The sequence below is a fragment of the Oncorhynchus gorbuscha genome, unplaced genomic scaffold (genome assembly GCF_021184085.1).
Source record: "Oncorhynchus gorbuscha isolate QuinsamMale2020 ecotype Even-year unplaced genomic scaffold, OgorEven_v1.0 Un_scaffold_21:::fragment_2:::debris, whole genome shotgun sequence".
NCBI classification, from domain to species: domain Eukaryota; kingdom Metazoa; phylum Chordata; class Actinopteri; order Salmoniformes; family Salmonidae; genus Oncorhynchus; species Oncorhynchus gorbuscha.
In genome coordinates, this window is record NW_025745053.1 from 87,161 (window position 1) to 110,936 (window position 23,776).

General features: G+C 41.7%; 1 protein-coding gene across 8 annotated transcripts in view; it reads right to left on the minus strand.

Moving 5' to 3' along the window:
- Positions 1-201: 201 nt before the first annotated feature.
- The window catches only part of LOC124017458 (oxysterol-binding protein-related protein 2-like), a 40,765-nt gene continuing 17,190 nt past the window's right edge, over positions 202-23,776 (minus strand). Inside the window, exons 2-15 of one of the 8 annotated variants that reach the window (XM_046332657.1) lie at positions 22,669-22,761; positions 21,160-21,341; positions 15,207-15,327; positions 14,737-14,812; positions 14,447-14,581; positions 13,455-13,552; positions 12,381-12,563; positions 10,382-10,489; positions 9,115-9,204; positions 3,973-4,093; positions 1,849-1,974; positions 1,634-1,757; positions 1,313-1,403; positions 202-1,186 (exon numbers count right to left, since the gene is read on the minus strand). In XM_046332657.1, the coding sequence (XP_046188613.1) occupies positions 1,084-1,186; positions 1,313-1,403; positions 1,634-1,757; positions 1,849-1,974; positions 3,973-4,093; positions 9,115-9,204; positions 10,382-10,489; positions 12,381-12,563; positions 13,455-13,552; positions 14,447-14,581; positions 14,737-14,812; positions 15,207-15,327; positions 21,160-21,196 (1,413 nt within the window). In that variant the 5' untranslated portion in view covers positions 21,197-21,341; positions 22,669-22,761 and the 3' untranslated portion in view covers positions 202-1,083. Of the gene's footprint in view, positions 1,187-1,312; positions 1,404-1,633; positions 1,758-1,848; positions 1,975-3,972; positions 4,094-9,114; positions 9,205-10,381; positions 10,490-12,380; positions 12,564-13,454; positions 13,553-13,720; positions 14,405-14,446; positions 14,582-14,736; positions 14,813-15,206; positions 15,328-21,159; positions 21,345-21,608; positions 21,689-21,844; positions 22,138-22,668; positions 22,762-23,776 lie in introns of those variants that run through there. The other 7 variants (XM_046332659.1, XM_046332656.1, XM_046332655.1 and 4 more) reach the window with 7 other exon arrangements.

The window sequence follows — 23,776 nt, forward strand, 5'->3', positions numbered from 1 at the left end:
AGTACTTAAGTAAAAATACTTTAAAGTACCCCTTAAGTCATTTTTTGGGGTATCTGTACTTTACTATTTATATTTTTTACAACTTCTACTTCACTACATTCCTAAAGAAAATAATGTACTTTTTACTCCATACATTTTCCCTGACACCTGAAAGTACTACATTGTGAATGACAGGAAAATGGTCCAATTCACACATTTATCAAGAGAACATCCCTGGTCATCCCTACTGCCTCTGATCTGGAGGACTCACTAAACACAAACACAGTGTTTGTAAATGATGTGTGAGTGTTGGAGTGTGCCCCTGGCTACCCATATTAAAAAAATAATATGGTGCCATCTGATTTGCTTAACATAAAGTATAAATCATTTCAAATACCTTAACTGTTGATACTTAAGTATATTTTAGCAATTACAATTACCTTTGATAGTTGCGTATATTTAAAACAATTACTTTGACTTTTACTCAAGTAGTATTTTACTGGGTGACTTTCACTTCAACTTGAGTCCTTTTCCATTAAGGTATCCTAACTTTTACTCAAGTATGACAATTGGGTACTTTTTCCAACACTGTATAAGGAGAGGCAAACCTGGTTGGAATAGTCCAGGTGTGCTTGGTTTATTTTGTCAGGCGCAATGGGACCAAAGGAATAGTCCCAAATGTGCAAACTCGCCATGCAAAGCAAGTTAAATCAAACTAAAACATTTCCAATATTTTAAATAGGTATTCGACCCAGGTCAGATAGGGAGGAAGGGGAGGGGTACCCACAAAGCACTCCTGTTCAGGAACAAATCACAGTCTCAGTTCCTTTCTGCTTTCACCTTTCACCTTTGATGCCTCCAATGATCAAAGGCACATTCACATTCCTGATTTCACCGTTGACTGTTTGTTCCATAACTATTAGAAGACGGGGGAGGGTTGTGTTAACAACACATAGCCTCTCCTTGTATAACACTTGTCTATCGCCAGTTCAGAGTTCCAATGGGAGACTGTGGTGCTTAGAACAGGAGAGTGTCAGGGGACTGGCAGGAGTGATAGGGAGGCTAAGGGGATGTTGGTGGGTGTTCCCACGGAGACCACCTGGATCAGTAGATAACAGGGAGCTCAGAGTAATGTCTATCGAAGTAGCCCCCCGTGTAGAGCCAGTCCTGGGATGACGTGTAGGGGTTTGTGCCTGACTGGAACCATCTGGAAGACAAGATAATGGTTATTATGGTTTACTTTAAATGATATAATACCATTGACCATTATGTTCTACAAGTATGTCATATGAATAAATACAAATCTTGAAATGTGAGGACACTCAGTTGTCACCTAGTGGACCATTCCTCTTCATCCTTGGAACGGTCTTTCCGAGCCGATCTCTGTTTCTCCTCCAGCCTCGCCTTCTCTCGACTGGCTTCATCTGCACATACAAGAACAGTGGATCTTAAATGACCTATTTAGATACACAACCTTAACACTAGTTTCTAATACTTTGGCTTTGTGGATATGTGGCACTGACATACTTAACACCTCTCAAAAAACAACAATGGAATCTGAACACAAAAAAGACATGTGAATGTACCACCCCAGATGAACGGTAGAGGGCAGCATCATGTAGGGTGTGAGGATGTAATAGAAGAACTTCTATACCCATGTCTCCGTTCTCCATGGCTCTGATGTCGGGCCGCAGGCGGCAGTCTGTGGGGGCCAGGCGGTCCTGCATGCCAGGCTCCAGCTCATTCAGCGACATGGCAAAGTTAGTGAAGTTATACATCTGGAAAAATAACATTATACATAATTAATACCAAAATGTATATGTGTGTGTGTAAGCTGTTGGGTTATAGGCTAAGCTGTGTGTGCGTTACCTTAGCAGAGTGTTGGGGTCGTGATGATATCCTCCAGAGCAGGGTGCTGCCAGGGATCATAGCTACGGTCTCCTGGACCTCAGGCATGTCATCTGCATCATCGTTGTCTGCCCCCTCAGGCTCCTCCTGCACACACACACACACGCACACACACACACACACGTATGCAAGTCTATATAAAACTAGCAATGCCTACAAAAATCTAATGATAAGTGTATTATTTTCCTTCTGAATAAAGCAATAAAATCAGAAATGACTTCAGCAAGGGACATTAGGGCATTATGAAAGTATTCAGACCCCTTGACCTTTCCCACATTTTGTTACATTTCAGCCTTTTTTATTTATTTAAATGGATTAAATCATTTCCCCCCTCATCACTCTATACACAATACACCATAATGACAAAGCAACAACAGGTTTAGATATTTCTGAAAATGTTTTACAAATTAAAAAAACAGAAATACCTTAATTAGGTAAGTATTGCTATGAGACTTCCATTGATCATCCCTCAGATGTTTCTACAACGTGATTGGAGTCCACCTGCGGTAAATTTAATTGATTGGATATGATTTGGAAAGACAACACCTGTCTATACAAGGTCCCATAGTTGACAGTGCATGTCAAAGCAAAAACCAAGCCTTGAGGTCCGAGACAGGATTATGTCGAGGCACAGATCTGGGGAAGGGTACCAGAAAACATCGAAGGTCCCCAAGAACACAGTGGCAAAGTTTGGAACAAAGACTCTTCCTAGAGCCGTCCAGCTAAACTGAGCAATCGGGGGAGAAGGGCCTTGGTCAGGGAGGTGACCAAGAACCCGATAGTCACTGACATAGCCCCAGAGTTCCACTGGAGTTGGGAGAACCTTCCAGAAGGACAACCATGTCTGCAGAACTCCACCAATCAGGCCTTTATGGCACCTAAAGGACTCTCGGACCATGAGAAACAGGATTCTCTGGTCTGATGAAACCAAAATTGAACTATTTGGCCTCAGTGCCAAGCGTCACGTCTGGAGGAAACCTAGCACCATCCCTACGGTGAAGCATGGTGGTGGTGGCAGCATCATGCAGTGGGGATGTTTTTCAGAGGCAGGGACTGGGAGACCAGTAAGGGTTGAGGGAAAGATGAACGGAATAAAGAGAGATCCTTGATGAAAACCTGCTCCAGAGCCTCAGACTGGGGAGAAGATTCACCTTCAAAAGGACAACGACCCCAAGCACACAGCCAAGCCAACGCAGGAGTGGCTTCGGGACACGTCTCTGAATGTCCTTGAGTGGCACTGTCAGAGCCCGGACTTGAACCCGATCAAACATCTCTGGAGAGACCTGAAAATAGCTGTGCAGTGATGCTCTCCATTTAACCTGACAGAGCTTGAGAGGATCTGCAGAGAATAATGGGGGAAACTCCCTAAATACAGGTGTGCCAAGCTTACGGCATCATACCCAAGAAGACTCAAGGCTGTAATTGCAGCCAAAGGTGCTTCAAAGTACTGAATAAAGGGTCTGAATAATTATGTAAATGTGATATCAGTTTATTTATAATACATTTACAAACATTTCTTAACACGCTTTTATGCATAGTTATAATGGATTAATGTGTGTAGATTGAGGGGAAAAACAATTGAATCAATTTTAGAATAAGGCTGTAACGTAACAAAATGTGGAAAAAGTCAAGGGGTCTGAATACTTTCTCAATGCCCTGTATGTCTACTTCATGTACCATGAATATACCATATCCACTGTGAAATGAACTACACTATTCTCACTGGTTTTACACACACACACACACACACACACACACACACACACACACACACACACACACACACACACACACACACACACACACACACACACACACACACACACACACACACACACACACACACACACACACACACACACACACACACACCTGGTCTCATTTTTACCTTGACATTACGTCATGGCATTCTGACAGAATCAGGAAATCAAAATCAGAGGACAGTTATCAAGACAAGTCAATGTTGTATTACAATGAGTCAACAAACATTAAACACACACACAATATGTCCACTACAAGGCCCAATCTGCTTTGAAAATATCTTTACTCTAGAAAAGGACACCATATTGTGAGACACTGACTCACCTGACTCTTCGGTTTCTTGGAGTCTTTCTTCTCAGCCTTCTTGTTGGCCTCGTATGTCTGGGGGTCCACGCTCCACATGCACTCAGTCCACTTCCCATAGATCACACAATGCTTCTTTTTACTGCCAGGGACAGAGAGGGGAGGAGACATCAGCAGCCAAATACTGCAGCACTGACAGAGAATGACGCCATGTTATCATTGTGTGTCACCCACCAGGGGCGAGTTCAGTAGGGAGAAACGCTTCGAAACCATTTGACACGGGAAGGTACTACTCTTTACTGCAGTCAAATTACCTAGTTGACGCATGGGTGGAATGTTGTTCAAACACGGTGTTTCTATTTTGATGATAATGGTGCCAAAGGGGAGGCTGCCGTTTTACGGGCTCCTAACCAACTGTGCTATTTTTTATTGTTCAGAAATGTGGTGGGTACTCTCTTCGTTTGCTGGACTTTATCCTGCTAACTGTTCCAAATGTCCCAACTGAATTTAGTAAAAGGGCTTTTATGTACTCTGCGCCATCGTCTTGGAACGCCTTACAAAATACTTTTAAACTGGAAGAACTTGTCCCGATTGGTATTTTTAAATCACTGATGAATGATCTTGAGACTGATTCCCTGACCTTTCAATGTTTTTAATTTGCCGTTTTTGATTTTGTTAAACTCTTGTGAATTCTATGGTTTTTACTAGATTACTTGTAGTTTTTCATGTTCTTTGTCTGTAATTTTTGTAATGACTTGGTGCTGCCTATCATGGCCAGGACGCTCTCGAAAAGAGATTTTAAATCTCAATGAGCCCTTCCTGGTTAAATAAAGGTTAAATAAATCAAACTAACAAAAATGTAAGCGTTGTTTAAGTTATTTTGTCCCTAATTTAGCTATTAGCGTGAAGAAATGACGGAAATTCAGTGGGCCGTCGTCGGTGACTGGGTAAACCGCCTTTACCATACGTTCTATTGGTCAATGTGCAATAGCTGGAAAATAAACTGGATGCTATACGATCGAGATTATCCTACCAACGGGACGTTAAAAACGAATATCTTATGTTTCACCGAGTCGTGGCAGATGATATAGCGATGGCTGGGTTTTCTGTGCATTGGCAGGACAGAGCAGCTATGTCTGGTTTATTTGTCAGTAACAGCTGGGTGCAATGTCTAATATTAAAGTCGAGGTATTTCTCGAGTAAGAGTACCTCAGGATAAGCTGTAGACCTCTATCCAGAGAGTTTTCATCTTTATTAATCATAGACATCTATTGACCACCACAGACCGATGCTGGCACTAAGTTCGCACTTAACGAGCTGAGCTGTATAAGGCCAAAAGAAAACAAGAAAATGCTCATCCACTCCTAGCGGCTGGGGACTTGCAGGCAAACTTAAATCCGTTTTACCTCATTTCTACTAGCATGTCACATGCAACCAGAAAAAAATCAACTCTAGACCACCTTCACTCCACACACGGAGACACATACCAAGCTCTCCCAATTTGGCTCCCAAAAGGCTCCTTAACAGCTTCTACCCCCAAGCCATAAGACTGTTGAACAATTAATGAAATGGCAACCCAGACTATTTACATTGACACCCCCTTCCCCCTTTGTTTTTACACTGCTGATACCCTCTGTATATTATCTATGCATAGTCACTTTCCTCCTACCTACATGTACAAATTACCTCAACTAAACTATACCACTGCTTATTGACTTGGTACCAGTACCGCTATATATAGCCTCGTTATTCTGTTACTTTTTATTAACATAATTTGGTCACTCTAGACACAAACTGCTACAGATCTATATCTATCCTACCCGGTCTTTCTAAGGTCTTCGAAAGCCAAGTTAACAAACAGATTACCGACCATTTCGAATCCCACCGTACCTTCTCCGCTATTCAATCTGGTTTCAGAGCTGGTCATGGGTACACCTCAGCCACGCTCAAGGTCCTAAACGACATCATAACCGCGATCAATAAGAGACATTACTGTGAAGGCATATTCATCGACCGGGCCAAGGCTTTCGACTCTGTCAATCACAACATTCTTATTTGCAGGCTCGACAGCCTTGGTTTCTCAAATGATTGCCTCGCCTGGTTTACCAACTACTTCTCTGATAGAGTTCGGTGGTCAAATCGGAAGGCATGTTGTCCGAACCTCTGACAGTATCTTTGGGTGTGCCACAGGGTTCAATTCTCGGGCCGACTTTCTTTTCTGTATACATCACTGATGTTGCTCTTGCTGCTGGTGATTCTCTGATCCACCTCTACGCAGACGACACCATTCTGTATACTTCTGGCCACTCTTTGGACACTGTGTTAACTAATCTCCAGACAAGCTTCAATGCTATACAACTCTCCTTCCGTGGCCTCCAACTGCTCTTAAACGCAAGTAAAACTAAATGCATGCTATTCAATCGATCACTGCCTGCACCTGCTCGCCCGTCCAGCATCACTACTCTGGACGGCTCTGACTTAGAATACGTGGACACCTACAAATACCTGGGTGTCTGGTTAGACTGTAAACTCTCCTTCCAGACTCACATTAAGCATCTCCAATCAAAAATTAAATCTAGAATCGGCTTCCTATATCGCAACAAAGCATCTTTCACTCATTTGCCAAACATACCCTCGTAAAACTGACCATCTTACAGATCCTCGACTTCAGTGATGTCATCTATGAAATAGCCTCCAACACTCTACAAACTGGATGCAGTCTATCACAGTGCCATCCGTTTTGTCACCAACGCCCCATACACTACCCACCATTGCGACCTGTACGCTCTCGTTGGTTGGCCCTCGCTTCATACTCGTCGCCAAACCCACTGGCTACAGGTTATGTACAAGTCTCTGCTAGGTAACGCCCCGCCTTATCTCAGCTCACTGGTCACCATAGCAGCACCCACTCGTAGCAGGTGCTCCAGCAGGTATTTCTCACTGGACACCCCAAATCTAATTCCTCCTTTGGTCATCTTTCCTTCCAGTTCTCTGCTGCCCATGACGGGAATGAACTGCAAAAATCTCTGAAGCTGGAGACTCACATCTCCCTCACTAGCTTTAAGCACCAGCTGTCAGAGCAGCTCACAGATCACTGCACCAGTACATAGCCCATCTGTAAAGAGCCCATCTATCTACCTACCTCATCCCCATACTATTTATTTATTTATTTATCTTGCTCCTTTGAACCCCAGTATCTCTACTTGCACATTCATCTTCTGCCATTCCAGTGTTTATTTTGCTATATTGTAATTACTTCGCCACCATGGCCTATTTATTTCCTTAACTTACCTCATTTGCACTCTCTGTATATAGACTTTTTGTTTTTCTTTTGTTCTACTGTATTTTTTTGTTTATTCCATGTGTAACTCTGTGTTGTTGTATGTGTCGAATTGCTACGCTTTATCTTGGCCAGGTCGCAGTTGCAAATGAGAACTTGTTCTCAACTAGCCTACCTGGTTAAATAAAAAATAAAATAAAAATAATTTAGTCAATCTTCTCTAACTTGCTCCTACCTGGCACACAGGCGTCCCATCTAGAGCTCTGGAAATGCAAATGCACTATGCTAAATGCTAATAGTATTAGTTAAAACTCAAAACGTTCATTAAAATACACATGCAGGGTATTGAATTAAAGCTACACTCGTTGTAAATCCAGGCAACAAGTCAGATTTTTTAAATGCTTTTCGGCGAAAGCATGAGAAGCTATTATCTGATAGCATGTAACACCCCAAAAGACCCGCAGGGGACGTAAACAAAATAATTAGCATAGTCGGCGCTAAACAAACCGCACAAATAAAATATAAAACATTCATTACCTTTGACCATCTTCTTTGTTGGCACTCCTAGATGTCCCATAATCACTATTGGGTATTTTTTCCCGATTAAATCGGTCCATATATAGCCTAGATATCGATCTATGAAGACTGTGTGATAAACGGAAAAAATAGCGTTTCATAACGTAACGTCATTTTTTAAAATTCAAAAAGTCGACGATAAACTTTCAAAAACACTTCGAAATACTTTTGTAATGCAACTTTAGGTATTAGTAAACGTTAATAAGCGAAGGGTCCGTCTTGAAATACTGTCTGTGTATTTCTCAACCAAAATATCCGGTCGGAGACCGGAAGAAATGGGCTGTCTCTTGTTCGTTTGACCAAGAAACAAATCCTAGGCAAATGACAAGACTGTTGACATCGTGTGGAAGCTGTAGGTACTGCAACCTCAGTCATATTTAATGTCTTTCGCCCATAACAATGGGTTGAAGCGGCGGATGGATATATTTTTCCACTTTCAGTGATCAGATTTTCCTGCACTTTCCAATGAAACGCAAGTTCTGTTAAAGTCACAGCCGTGATTTAACCAGTTTTATAAACGTCTGAGTGTTTTCTATCCACACATACTAATCATATGCATATACTATATTCCTGGCATGAGTAGCAGGGCGCTGAAATGTTGCGCGATTTTTAACAGAATGTTCGAAAAAGTAGAGGGTAGACTGAAGAGGTTAACTCTATTTCTTGAACTGCATTGTTGGTTAAGGGCTTGTAAAGTAAGCATTTCACGGTAAGGTCCTGTTGTATTCGGCACATTTGATTTTAATAAACAGTTATGTTATATTTCAGTCTTTTGTGATGTATATAAAGATTAATATTGTGACTCAAACTCAAAATGTTATACATTTCAGCTCTACAGTAGTTCTTCCTTTAAAAGTTGTGGCGTACTGCAGCACAGCTTGGGGGTGCCGCAGAATTCTATGGCACGTTATTTAAGTGTCAGCCATTGTTGCCAGAATGATGCCAGAATGATGCAATTTATCACAATTTATCTGCCACCATCTATCACAAACGGTCACGCATAAGCTCAAAACTTTTAAAGGAAGAACCACTGTATATATGACAGTACAGGTGTCTTCTTTTTTGTAAGCCCATAACCATGTGTAAGTTGTATACTTTTGTTTCAAAGTAGGTTTGTTTAAGACTACCCAGAAAAACTGTGTGACCCTGATCAACTCTGCCCAATAAGAACACAGATTATGTTTTCCGTTGTAAATATTTTTGTTGCAGTGTGTCACAAAAACACTTCAACTGGACCAGTGAATTCAGGACCAAAGAAGTTAGCCATAGGTGGTGTATCAGAGTGCCAATACTTCCACATTCTGTACCTCTTATCCTGAATGTAGCCCTCTACTCTGTGTAGCTCCTTCCCAAACATGCCACATGGCTTGAAGTTCAGCACACACTTATCACCAGTACTGCTCAGGACAGACAGAGACCAGAAGAATGAGGAGAAAAGAAACAATCATTCATTTCCAGACCATTATGGCTCAAGTACTGTCTTCAGGGCAAATCTTAACTACCACTAAAGTCACATTTTCACTTAAGCTTTGTTCACAACGAAGACCTTGTAGCTCAGTTGGTAGAGCATGGCGCTTGTAACGCCAGGGTAGTGGGTTCGATTCCCGGGATCACCCATACGTAGAATGTATGCACACATGACTGTAAGTCGCTTTGGATAAAAGAGTCTGCTAAATAGCATATATTATTATTATTATTACCTTAACGCTCAAATCAGTTTTGTTTTTCAAATCCGTTTTGGGATACTGACTGTCCAAACAGCAAGTTACAAGTGACCAAAGGGGATTTCAGTATGCTCAGACTGTAGTCATTTGCTGACATGGTTACGCTAGTTGTCATGGTAATGACGGGGGTGTGTGTACAGTGGTGAAGGCTGACTTGACTGGTGGTGGTTCTCGGGTTTCCTATTGCTCAGCAGTTCTTGTGTTGCAAGCAAAGGTGACAACAACGCCTCCCATAAAATTTTCCCAGTTGCTTTGACTGTTCAAAATCAGTGTATGAACAACTAAGCCTCAAAATGATAAGAAGATCCAACTTTCAACTTCAAAATGTGTCATTTTTTTCTAACCACAAAGAGTCAACTGGCTAGCTAGCTGTTCAGCTTGCTAGCATATTCACTCATTTGTTTGTAAACAATTAATAAGCTAGTTAGCTACCACATGTTTTTATCAAACTGTCAACAGAGTAGTTAGCAAGTAACAAGATATGCCAAATAAGTCTAAAACACTTAAGGGTCAATAAATCAGATTTACATCACCTAATGAATGTGGTTTGAATTTGACTTGAGAATATCTGATTCCGTGTGTTTATTGGTTGTTCAGTCTGCAGGAAAAAGATCAGATTCGAAAAGGAAACGCAAAAAAAAAGGATCTGAGTCACTTCAAACTGCCAGTGTGAACCAGACTTAATCATGCATTAATGTCAATAGGTTAAGTGAACATTGTATTGAAGTGGAAGTTAGGATTTGCCCCTATGTCTGTTCTACTGAAAGTAGTGGATAGTAACACATTTATATGCTTCCAAACCAAGAATTGAAGGTAAACTAAGGTAAACAAAAGCCATTCCTATATTCACCTGTGGTTGAGGATCTCCACAGTGCCATACTGCTCGATCCACAGTTTACCCAGGATGACATTGTGTACACAGCAGAAAGGGTTGGTCCATGTATAGACCTCACCATGCCTGGGGAGAAGGGGAGCAAAACAAAGCTTTAGTACAATGGATTCTCACACACACGTTTGCTGAACAGTTAATCAAATGGCTATCCGGACTATTTGCATTGGCTGTGCACACTCACTGGACTCTACCTACCTACACTCACTACATACACTCACACAAACACTACATACGCTCACACGCACATGCATAGACGCTACACACACACTCATGTTTATCATCTATCCTGAATGCCTAGTCACTTTTAACCATACTTACAGGTACATATTACCTCTACCTCATACCCCTGCACATTCACTCGGTACTGGTAGTCCTTGTATATAGCCTTATTTTTTTTAAATACATTTTTTTCTTATTTTTAATAAGGAAAAAATGTTGTTCTTTTTAACTCTGCATTGTTGGAAAAGGGCACTTAACTTCACTAGGGTAGGGGGCAGCAATTTTGGATGAAAAGCATGACCAAATTAAACTGCTTGCTACAGGCCGAGAAGATAGGATATGCATATAATTAGTAGAATTGGATAGAAAACACTAAAGTTTCCAAACCTGTTAAAATAATGTCTGTGAGTATAACAGATCTGACATGGCAGGCTAAAACCAGAGGAAAATCCAAGTACTATTATTTTGAAAGGCTGTTTTTCCATTGAAAGCCTATCCACCATACAAAGACTTAGGACCCAGTTCACGAGCTCTGTGGCTTCTTCTACATGTGGCCAGTCTTTAGGCATTGTTTCAGGCTTTTACTCTGAAAAATGAGGGAGACAGCACTTTCAAATCAGTGGCCAGTGGAAATTTCCATTCACCAGCCATGCGTCTGATCAGGAAGCGCCTTTCTTGTTTCTACTTTCCTATCGACAAAGCTTTTGTCCGGTTGAAATATTATTGATTATTTATGACAAAAACAATCAGAGGACTGATTTTAAACATCGTTTGGCATGTTTCTACTAACTTTTATTGTACTTTTTAAAAACTTTTCGTCTGGACTTAGTGCACGCGCCTTAAGCATTTGGATTACTGGACAAAATGCTCAAACAAAAAGGAGGGACATTAACGAACAAAACAAACATTTGTCTAACATGGAGACCTGGGAGTGCCACCAGATGAAGACCCTCAAAGGTAAGTGATTAATTTTAATGCTATTTCTGACTTTTGTGACACTCTCCTTGGCTGGAAAATGGCTGTATGGGTTTCTGTGGCTAGGTGCTGACCTAACATAATCGCAAAGTGTGCTTTGTCCGTAAAGCCTTTTTGAAATGTGACACAGCGGTTGCCTTAAGGAGAAGTTTATCTTTATTCGTATGTTTAACATTTGTATATTTTATCAATGTTAATGATGAGTATTTCTGTAATTTGATTCACCGGATGTTTGAGACAATGCATTTCTGAACGCGCCAATGTAAACTGAGATTTTTGGATATAAATATGAACTTTATCAAACAAAACATACATGTATTGTGTAACATGAATTCCTATGAGTGTTATCTGATTAAGATCAAAGGTTAGTGATTAATTTAATCACTATTTCTGACTTGTGAACCCTCACCTTCTCCTTGGCTGGAAAATGGCTGTATGGTTTTCTGTGACTAGGTGCTGACCTAACATAATCGCATGGTGTGCTTTCGCAGTAAAGCCTTTTTGAAATCGGACACTCTGGTTGGATTTACAATAAGTTTTTCTTTAAAATGGTGGATAATACATGTATGTTTGAGGAATTTTAATTATGGGATTTCTGTTGTTTTGAATTTGGCGCCCTGCAATTTCACTGGCTGTTGTCGAGGTGGGACGCTAGCGTCCCACTTGTACCAGAGAGGTTAAGTAAGCATTTCACGGTAAAGTCTACACCTGTTGTATTCGGCACAAGTGATAAATAACATTTGATTGGATTGATTTGACTCACTTGAGGAGTTCTAGTGTGATGGTTCCCTTTGGCTCGGCCTCCACACTCTTGCCCCAAAACTTTAGTTTGGGGTAGATGGAGCCGTGGAAGACGAAGTCCCCGACTAGGCTTTCAGCATGGAAGGCACTGATGGGGGGGTGGTGGCTGACCTGCTCCGAGATTAGCCTGTAGCCATGGTCCTCTCTAGGGGAGAGAGAGAGAGAGCGAGACAGAGGAGAGAGAAAAGAGAAAGGGAGGATGAGAAAGAGGGGAAGAAAAATATAGGCAGGACAAGAAGAAAAAATAGACTTATCATAGCACATTGAAAATAAGGTCAACAGAGGAACATATACTTAGAAATGTCCTTGTTTTTGAATGAAAAGCAACAACAAAAAAGTCCATTAAAAACATCAAATTGATCAGAAATACAGTGTAGACATTGTTAATGTTGTTAGTGACGATTGTAGCTGGAAACGGCTGATTTTTAATGGAATACCTATATAGCCATACAGAGGCCCATTATCAGCAACCATCACTCCTGTGTTCCAATGGCATGTTGTGTTAGCTAATCCAAGTTTATCATTTCAAAAGGCTAATTGATCATTAGAAAACCCTTCTGCAATTATGTCAGCACAGCTGAAAACTGTTGATTAAAGAAGCAATAAAACTGGCCTTCTTTAGACTAGTTGAGTAACTTGGATTAGCTAACACAACATGACATTGGAAAACAGGAGTGATGGTTGGTGATAAATGTAGATATTCCATTAAAAAGCTGCATTTTCCAGCTACAATAGTTATTTACAACATTAACAATGTCTACACTGTATTTCGGATCAATTTGGTGTTATTTTAAACGGACGACACAAAAAAAGTGCTTTTCTTTCTATATTTCTAAGTGACTGCAAACTTCTGAATGGTAGTATTATTGTTAAATTCATGGGTGAAAGCAGGTAAAGATGTCCTATTAAAGGCTTGAAGACCAATACAGTGTGCAGTCTAGTCAGAGACGGGGAGGAACAGTCCAGAGCTCCACAGCTTTTTACAACACCTCTCTATGCAACTAGGTATAGAAGTGTTGCAGTCCTGTCCCCTCACCGTGTCAGCTCGTAGGTCTCTCCTAGCAGAGGGTTGAAGGGCTTTCCAGTTCTGTCCCACTGTGACGCTACGGCCGACACGGCAAAAGCAGCTACCGCCTGGGAAGACACGAGGGGAATATTCACTGTCTTACTGTTTAGTCATCCAACTGGGTTATCTGAAGCTTCCTTTGTTGTTACGGTGTGTGTATGCTCTCACCTGCATGCGCTCTATGGAGTCAGACAGCTATAGCAGGCTTTGTTGTTACGGTGTGTGTATGCTCTCACCTGCATGCGCTCTATGGAGTCAGACAGCGAGCAGGCTTTGTTGTTACGGTGTGTGTATGCTCTCACCTGCATGCGCTCTATGGAGTGAGACAGCGAGCAGGCTTTGTTGTTACGGTGTGTGTATGCTCTCACCTGCATGCGCTCTATGGAGTCAGACAGCGAGCAGGCTTTGTTGTTACGGTGTGTGTATGCTCTCACCTGCATGCGCTCTATGGAGTGAGACAGCGAGCAGGCTTTGTTGTTACGGTGTGTGTATGCTCTCACCTGCATGCGCTCCATGGAGTCAGACAGCGAGCAGGCTTTGTTGTTACGGTGTGTGTATGCTCTCACCTGCATGCGCTCTATGGAGTGAGACAGCGAGCAGGCTTTGTTGTTACGGTGTGTGTATGCTCTCACCTGCATGCGCTCTATGGAGTCAGACAGCGAGCAGGCTTTGTTGTTACGGTGTGTGTATGCTCTCACCTGCATGCGCTCTATGGAGTGAGACAGCGAGCAGGCTTTGTTGTTACGGTGTGTGTATGCTCTCACCTGCATGCGCTCTATGGAGTGAGACAGCGAGCAGGCTTTGTTGTTACGGTGTGTGTATGCTCTCACCTGCATGCGCTCTATGGAGTGAGACAGCGAGCAGGCTTTGTTGTTACGGTGTGTGTATGCTCTCACCTGCATGCGCTCTATGGAGTGAGACAGCGAGCAGGCTTTGTTGTTACGGTGTGTGTATGCTCTCACCTGCATGCGCTCTATGGAGTCAGACAGCGAGCAGGCTTTGTTGATGAGGTATGTGTGCTCCATGTACTCAGTGATCCGCTGGAGGAAGCTCAGGGGCTCGTTGAACACAATGGGCATGGTGATCTTGGACAGCTCCTACACACGCGCACGCACAGAGAAAATAAGCAAGATTAGAATGTCAAATACGTTCACAGAAGTGGGATGAATTCAAACTCTTTAGCGTAGAAACCTAGAGAATGTCATTGTCTATAAATAGATGTGATTCTTTAGATATGGTCTGTAGCCCTTACCAGTCCAATGCATTTCTTTAGAATGCCCCACACACTGAAGTTGTTTCTGGAAAACATTGGGGCGGGTAGTGTTGTCCTGAAAGATTTAAGGATAAGACAGACAAAACACACAAAGACAACATATTAGTGTCTTGTAGAGAATCAGAGAAGGTGAGTATCACCATGATGACTATCACTACTAAAGTATGTGATTGTAGGCTGACCTGTTGGATGTTATTATATACTGACTGGCTGGCTGACTGGGTTAGAGATAAATGGAGCATGTGGACTGGCCAGTCTTCTAGCAGGGTTAAAGCTATTAAGAATGTGAGAGAAAGAGAGGGAGGGAGGGGGGCAGTAGAGGGAGAGCAACACAGTCAGAAAGAGACAGATTACGATAGTGTGAGAAAGAATGCGAGAGGAGATCGAAAAGAAAGAGCTGGAGAGAAAGAAGACCTGGAGAGGAGGACACAACAGGAATCTTAGCGTACCGGTGTTTCCTGATTCCGTTCTCCTGTGGCAAGGAACCATTGTTCCTCTGTGTGCCATCATACACCACGGCATCTTTAAAACTGGCCTCCGACGTGCCTTCATCCGACTCAGAGTCCAGGCCTAAAAGAGACAAACACACACAAATTAGGGAAAGGCTTTAGAGCCATTTTCTGTTTACCATCAGTCATGTTGAGTGATGCACGTGCATCTGTAGCAGGATAGCTAACATGGATGTTGGAACATTGACAAACTTAACAGTGATTGATTACTGTGAAAACACGCAAGACTGATGGCTACGTCCAACAAGTATATTATTCTTGTAGCTTTATCTAGCTCTATTTGTGATCTTTGACCTTGCCTTACTAGCCCTTAGGTAATCACCCTCTGATGACATAGTGATGTTGTAGACGAAAAACCATCTGATTACATGTTTGGTAGCCTCTCCACTCACGTCATCCCGTATACAGGTTGAAAATGGCAGATTGTCATTGATAAATGCCTAAATTTGAACGCAGTGGATATACATTAACATGCTATACATGTCAGAGCTCAGGTTATCCACTTCACAGCGCTGTATGGGTTTTGACTGACAGCCATTCTAAACTTGAGCACACGAGATGACCGCATCCCTCCCGCTAATTGGGCAACTTTTGTAAATTTGTTAACGGAGGGAAATGCTGTAAATTGAAATGAGACTATGCATTCTGAAAGATACAGCTTCGATGTTACACAATCAAATCACTCATTAGTCCCAAATGTGCACTTCACATTTCTAGATTTGAAGACTCATGTCATTTACAGTATCAACATTTATGATCGCTATGTTTTATCCAGTTTCAAGGATGGCATGCCTAACCTGGGTAGTCCTTAATAGAATAAGATGTTTGTAGTATTGTGACAAAAATATGCCATGGAACACGACTCCATTCTATGCGCACATGAATTACAATTTGTCTGAAGTGCAGTTTGAAAGCAGAACACTAAGATCATATTTTATAACATAGCTAGCTATGTTGGCAACAGAATAAGCTTTCAAATTACACCCACCTGACCCAGATTGCGATTTATACATTTATAAACGTTTTTGGAACAGTAATTGTATGACGGTGGGGACGGAGGGCTGTGTTCCAAAACAAAAAACGATGAGTGTGTTTGCTTCAGTTCCTCAATGGCAAGGATAGGAGAGCTCATAAAAACCACTTTATAGTGATATGTTGACTAGCCTGGGCACGAGCGCGCATGTTGGTTTTGTACATCCACACCAGACGCGATCAGGACACATAGGTTGAAATATCAAAACAAACTGAACCAACTAGATTCATTTAGGGACAGGTCGAAAAACATTCATGCCCAGCTAATTGCTAGCTAAATATTGGGTTGTTATTTTACCTGAAATGCACAATCTCCTTTTTTTCTGGATCTTTGTAGAATTTGGACCCATTTTGAGTTACACAAAATCGTATGTTCTCTACTACGACAATTATTCCACAGATAAAGGGGAAACCTTGTCAGTTTCTAGTCATTTCTTCTTCTGACTTTATATGGCAGTTGGCAACCAACTTTATTAAGGTGCATTACCACCACCAACTGGACTGGACTGTGGACCCCAGTTCGTCTTTCTCACCCACATGGGTATATGCTCCTCAAAACCAATAAGGATTGGGAGAGGCGGGACTTGCAGTGCTTCAAGCATCAAAAATAGAACCAAGTTCTATTTTAGCGCCTGGCTACACAGAAGCTTGTTGAGACGTGCAAGCAGTTTGGTTTAAATTATTGAATAACGTGTGTACATTTATTTTGCGATGCTCGAGCACATAAGTGTTGTTTTATTTGTTTATTGAAACCAGGTTCTCTGTTCACTTGCTCAATATAAGATGGAAGGATAATACTGTATGTTTCCTTACATTTGTTCTGGACCTGGTGACTGTGAAAAGACCCCTGGTGGCATGTCTGGTGGGGTAAGTGTGTGTCAGTGCTGTGTGTAAGTTGACTCTGCAAACAATTAGGATTTTTTTTAAACAATGTTTCTTATAAAAACAAGAAGTGATGCATTCAGTCTTTCATCAATGCTTAGCCAAGAAAGACTAGTCTTGATATCACAATATTCCGCTCTGTTCTGGGGCCGGTGCAGCTTAACTAGATCCTTCGTGGCAACAGTTTCCCATATGACTGGACAATAACCAAGATACAACTAGAGCCTGCAGGACTTGCTTTATGGAGTGTGGTGTCAAAAAAGAAGAGCATCTCTTTCTCACCGGACAGACCTCTACCCATCTTTACAACCATTGAATCAACATGTTTTGACCATGATGGTGTTGCCTTAGAATGGTAAACTAAATTACTCAGTTTCCTCAACTTGCTTAACAGCCACACCATTCATTACCATATTACGCTCAGGTCTAGAATGCTCTTAGTTTTAGAGATGTTCAGGACCGGTCAATTACTGGCCACCCATTCTAAAACGGACTGCAACTCTTTGTTTAGGGTTGCAGTGATTTCACTAGCTGTGGTTGCTGACACATAGGGTTGAATAATGAGCATACATGGACACACAGTCTTTGTTTAATGCCACTGGCAGGTTATTGGTAAACAGTGTACGGCAGAGCTGCTCTGCGGTACGCCACACTTTACATGTTAAACATTCGAATAGATGATATAAAAGAAACCCCTCTGGTGTTCTATTGGATAAATACAATAGCTCCGAATTCACGATATGTTGGCGGTTGCAAAGCCATAACATACGTTTTTTTCAACAGGTTACGGTCAATAATATCAAAAGCTGCACTGAAATCTATCAGTCGAGCTCCCACAATCTTCATATCAATTTCTTTCAACCAATCATTAGTTTCAGTGCAGTACATGTTGAGTGCCTCTCTATAAGCATGCTGAAAGTCTTGTTCAATTTTTCTTTTACAGAGAAATAGTATTGTATTTGGTCAAACAATTAACAGTTTTAGGGAAATGAGTCTTTACATTAAATAACTCACCTAGCCTGACAAGGTTACCTCATATAGAATCATATAATCAACCTTTTTTTTAAATTATATTTTATTATTTTCGTCACACCAAAATACACACACAACAACAACTACAGACGCACACAAACCCCAACTACATCTCCTCTGCCCAGACACGCATGGCTCACACCTCCAACCCTAGTTCCTGCATTATTGTTTGCCACATGGCCTTATGTTGTACCAATTTTTTTAATTATCGGTCACCATGCTATTAAAAATAGTCATCATTTGATTTTTCCATTGTATTAACGATTAATGGGCTACAATTTCTGAGACTGGTAACTCTAATGACCTTATCCTCTGCAGCAGAGGCAACTCTGGGTCTTCCTTTCCCATAGCGGTCCTCATGAGAGCCAGTTTCATAATAGCGCTTGATGGTTTTTGCGACTGCGCTTGAAGAAACTTTCAAAGTTCTTGAAAATGTTCCAGAATGACTGACCTTCATGCCTTAAAGTAATGACGGACTGTCGTTTCTCTTTGCTTATTTGAGTTGTTCTTGCCATAATATGGACTGTCTATTACCAAATAGATCTTCTGTATACCAACCCTACCTTGTCACAACACAACTGATTGGCTCAAACGCATTAAAGAAAGAAATTCCACAAATTAACTTTTAACAAGGCACACCTGTTAATTGACATGCATTCCAGGTGACTACCTCATGAAGCTGGTTGAGAGAATGCCAAGAGTGTGAAAAGCAGTCATCACTATACAGCATTCCCAGAAAGCATGGATTATTGAATCATTGTTAGTTTTACACTTAACACAAGACTGCCATTGTGTTGTAGAATGTGAATTTTGACAGTGGTATAGAATTTATTATACATTAGTTACTGTATTAAGCGTACATTTTCGTTAACTGTAATTTCATTAGTTATGCTCCAACTTTCCCTCCATCTTGAGCCAACAGTTCTTTTTACGTCCTTGTTCCATTCATTTATATGCGTTGTCTTGGCTGTATGCTTAGGATTGATGTCCCGTTGGAAAGTGAACCTTCGCCCCAGTCTGAGGTCCTGAGCAGGTTTGATTAATGATCTCTGTACTTTTCTCCGTTCAGCTTTCCTTCGATCCGGACTAGTCTCCCAGTCCCTGCCGCTGAAAAACATCCACACAACATGATGCTGCCACCATGCTTCACCGTAGAGATGGTGCCAGGTTTCCTCCAGACGTGACGCTTGGCATTCAGGCCAACGAGTTCAATCTTGGTTTCATCAGACCAGAGAATCCTGTTTCTCATGGTCTGAGAGTCCTTTAGGTGCCTTTTGGCAAACTCCAAGTGTGCTGTCATGTGCCTTTTGCTGAGGAGTGGCTTCTGTCTGGCCACGCTACCATAGAGGCCTGATTGGTGGAGTGCTGCAGAGATGGCTGTCTCATCCCCGTGGAAGAGTCGGGTTCTTGGTCACACCTCCCTGGCCAAGGCCATTCTCCCCCAATGGCTCGGTTTGACCCGGGCGGCCAGCTCTAAGAGGCCACTGTGTTCTTAGGGACCTTCAATGCTGCAGACATGTTTCGGTACCCTTCCCCAGATCTGTGCCTCGACTCAATCCTGTTTCAGAGCTCCACGGACAATTCTTTCAACCTCAAGGCTTGGTTTTTGCTCTGACACACTGTCAACTGTGGGACCTTATATAGACAGGTGTGTGCGTTTCCATATCATGTCCAATCAATTGAATTTACCACAGGTGAACTCCAATCAAGTTGTAGAAACATCAAGGATTATCAATGGAAACAGGATGTCCCTAGCTCAATTTCAAGTCTCATGTCAAAGGGTCTGAATACTTATGTAATTAAGGTATATGTTTTGTTTTTTTATACATTTTTCATTATGGGTTATTGTAGATTTGTGTTATTGTGTAGATTTGAGGAAAAAAATGTATTTAATCCATTTTAGAATAAGGCTGGAACGTAATCAAATGTGGGAAAAGTGAAGGGTCTGAATACTTTTCGAATGCGCTGTATAATAACAAGTAAGTAAACAGTCTGACATTTGACAGTCTTACAATTAGGCTACAGGTGAAAGAAATGACTACATGGGAGGGAGCCACAGAACTAATGCACTATGACGTGATGCAAATTGACACAACATACACCGACTGAGCTAAGCATTTATTTGCTATAAATAATGAACTAATAAATAATTAGCTAGATCAACCCGGAACACACAAAGAAATCTGATCTGGGATTCATAAGAATATCTGATAGACATAAACAATAACTTGATGACACTGTGATCTGCAGTTCACCCCACGTTCAGCAGGCTTTGTCCATCCTTACATCCCCTCGCACACACACCTCCGCAAGTTTGTTTCTCCACAGAGCCAAGGAGCCACCAGCACATACACGTTGTTTCCCAGCCAATCGCACACGCGTTGTTCCCCAGCCAATCGCACACGTGCACGGACAAAAGTAGCCGACAAAGGAGTTTGTGTCTGCTGGAGCCTTGGCTGTAAAATATCATGCGTTGCGGCGGTGCGTCGCTGCATTATTGAAGCTATCAGTTCGACTGCTAAGATTACAGTATACTGTGTGGCACTGGGCCACTGTGTGAGCTAAAGTACAAAAGACACATCTCTAACTCCTGAGTCCTGCCCATAACAGTGTGTCAAGCGCAACAGTCCAAAATGTCAAGAGCCATTAAATGTCAAGACCACAACAAGGTCATGTTCAGGAGGTATAAACAGGAGACAATGTAGTTGAGAATTTAGCAAAAAAGAAAAATGAACATTTCCTGGTAGCCCTTCCTGTTTTAAAAACTCCCATTTTGAACCTGCTGAACGTGACCATGACAAGAGTGATGATAAATAACTGTTAAGTCACTCAATGCTCTGTCTCTGTGTGTGTCTTCTATTCTCCTACAACTATGTGGTAACATTTGAAGTTCTTGTAAGTAATTATATTATCTAGGCCCGCCCCCCGTTCGGACAGGGACACTCACCTGTGACTGCATCGTAGAACTCGTCATCGTTGTTCATTGTACAGGGTCAAAGTCAGACCAGGTGCTAGCGGAGAGAGAAGTGAGTCTCTAAAGCATGGTCCCTCTAGTGAGCCTCACTGGTAACTGGCACTTCAAATACCTCCTCCTCCACGTCAGGACAGGCAGCAGCTCACACAGCAAACCTGCTGGACAAAGACAATCAGGTCAGGGTTGTATTCATTAATGCACACTGTAGCGTAATGTTTTGCAACGGAAAACAAAAACTAGCAGTTCTTATTAGACAAGTCCAGGTAGTCCCTCCCTGTTTCAGTCCGTTTTCTTCCATTTTGTGTCGAATGAATATGACCCAGACAGACCCCCATTAACGATCACACATCAACAGAAACAATACAACTAGGCAATCTGTCCATGAAACTATTCATTTACAACACACTCATTCACTCATCTACCAGTAGACTATATGAACTCTTCTCCTTGCTGTCCCTCTAGTCTAGTAGCTGTGGTTTCTGGTTTGGAGTGGACCCAGTGAGTGGTGGCCTGTATGGTCCACTGAGCCCAAACAAACAGTGCTCAAATTACATAACTAAACACAGGAGCAAAATGGCTGCCATTTGCTGTGTCAGTCTGTCGGTCGGTCGGTCTGGTGTTAATCTTATCCTGAACTTTCTGTGTGCGTTAGCCTTACCTGCTGTTCTGCTGTCTGTTAGTCTCCCTATTCAGACCTAGCCTGTGGTCTAGGAGGTTTTTCTGGGTGTAGGACGACTAGGGAGGGTGACTGACTTCTCTATTTGTGTCCTTAGTCTTTACATACCCAGTACCAGGAACGCCTCAAACAAACTGACTGGTGAACTTTGGACTGTACCACAATCGATAAGCAAGGAGACCGGTTGGTGCATAAGCCCTATGTATTCAGTTCTGCAGAGGATTGGTCACATCTAAGCTCCATATTAAAAGTTAATAAAATACACACACCCACACACCCCCTCTCAGGACTGGGCGCTATAGCCCAAATATATCAATGTTTTTCACTGTTGACTGTATAGTGGTATGACAGTATTTTATGTTTTTGAAATAATACTTTTTATGTTTTTGAAATAATAAGTTCTAAATTATTTAACATGAGTAGTGCATGACCCTAGGATGGTAACACATACATTCTAAGTGGCTTTAAATGGGCTTTTTCCATTCTGATTTGTTTTATACATAAACAAACTAGGACAAAACTGATAGTGAAGTAGTACAATTTGTAGAACTTCCTTTATTTAGCATCGTAGCGACACAGACGGTATTATAAAATCCCTACCGGTTTGTGGATTCCTACCAGTATAGGCTACCTTGGAAAGTATTCAGATCCCTTGACTTTTTCCACATTGTTAGGTTACAGCCTTATTCTAAAATTGATTCAATTGTTTTTTTCCCCCTCTTATCTACTCACAATACTCCATAATAAAGCCATTTTTAGATGTGACCAATCCTCTGTGTGGAACTGAATACATAGGGCTTACTCACCAACAGGTCTCCTCCTCGCTTAGCGATCGTGGTACAGTCCAAAGTTCACCAGTGAATGTGTTTCAGGCGTTACTGGTACTGGGTAAGTAAAGACTAAGGACAAAAAGAGAAAAGTTAGTCTGGGGCAGGTTTTCATCAAGGATCTCTCTGTACTTTGCTCTGTTCATCTTTCCCTCAATCCTGACTAGTCTCCCAGTGCATGCCGTTGAAAAACAGCCCCACAACATGATGCTGCCCCCACCATGCTTCACAGTAGGTATGGTTCCTGACCAAGGCCCTTCTCCCCTGATTGCTCAGTTTGGCCGGGAGGCCAGCTCTAGCAAGAGCATTGGTGGTTCCAAACGTCTTCCATTTAAGAATGGAGGCCACTGTGTTCTTGGGGACCTTCAATGCTGCGGAAATGTATTGGTACCCTTCCTCAGATCTGTGCCTCGTCACAATCCTGTCTTGGAGCTCCATGGAAAATTATTTCAACCTCAAGGCTTGGTTTCTGCTCTGACATGCACTGTCAACTGTGGGACCTTATATAGACAGGAGTGTGCCTTTCCAAATCATGTCCAATCAATTGAATTTATCACATGTGGACTCCAATCAAGTTGTAGAAACATCTCATGGATGACCAATGGAAACAGGATGCACCTGAGCTCAATTTCAAGTCCCATAGCAAAGGGTCTGAATACTTATGTAAATAAGGTATGTTTATTTTTTTTTTAGACATTTGCAAAAATGTCTAAAAAGCTGCTTTTGCTTTGTCATTATGGGATATTGTGTGTAGATTGATAAGGAAAACATTTTAAAATAAGGCTGTAAGGTAACAATGTGGAACAAGTCAAGGGGTCTTAATACTTTCTGAATGCCCTGTATATTGTTGATGTTACTAACATTATAACAGTTAATGAGAACTAGTGATAGAGTTCAGTCAAGGGTTTCTCTATATTGAACCTTAAAAATGGTGCCTCAGATTTGGATAGGATAACCAAATGAATCAAACAAAATCAGATCAATGAATTATTCCAGTAATTAATCAGTAAATTATCTGGAGCATTAATTAGCCGAGTCACCACTGATCCACAACATTTGCATAGATGAAGCAATCTCTTATTTTATA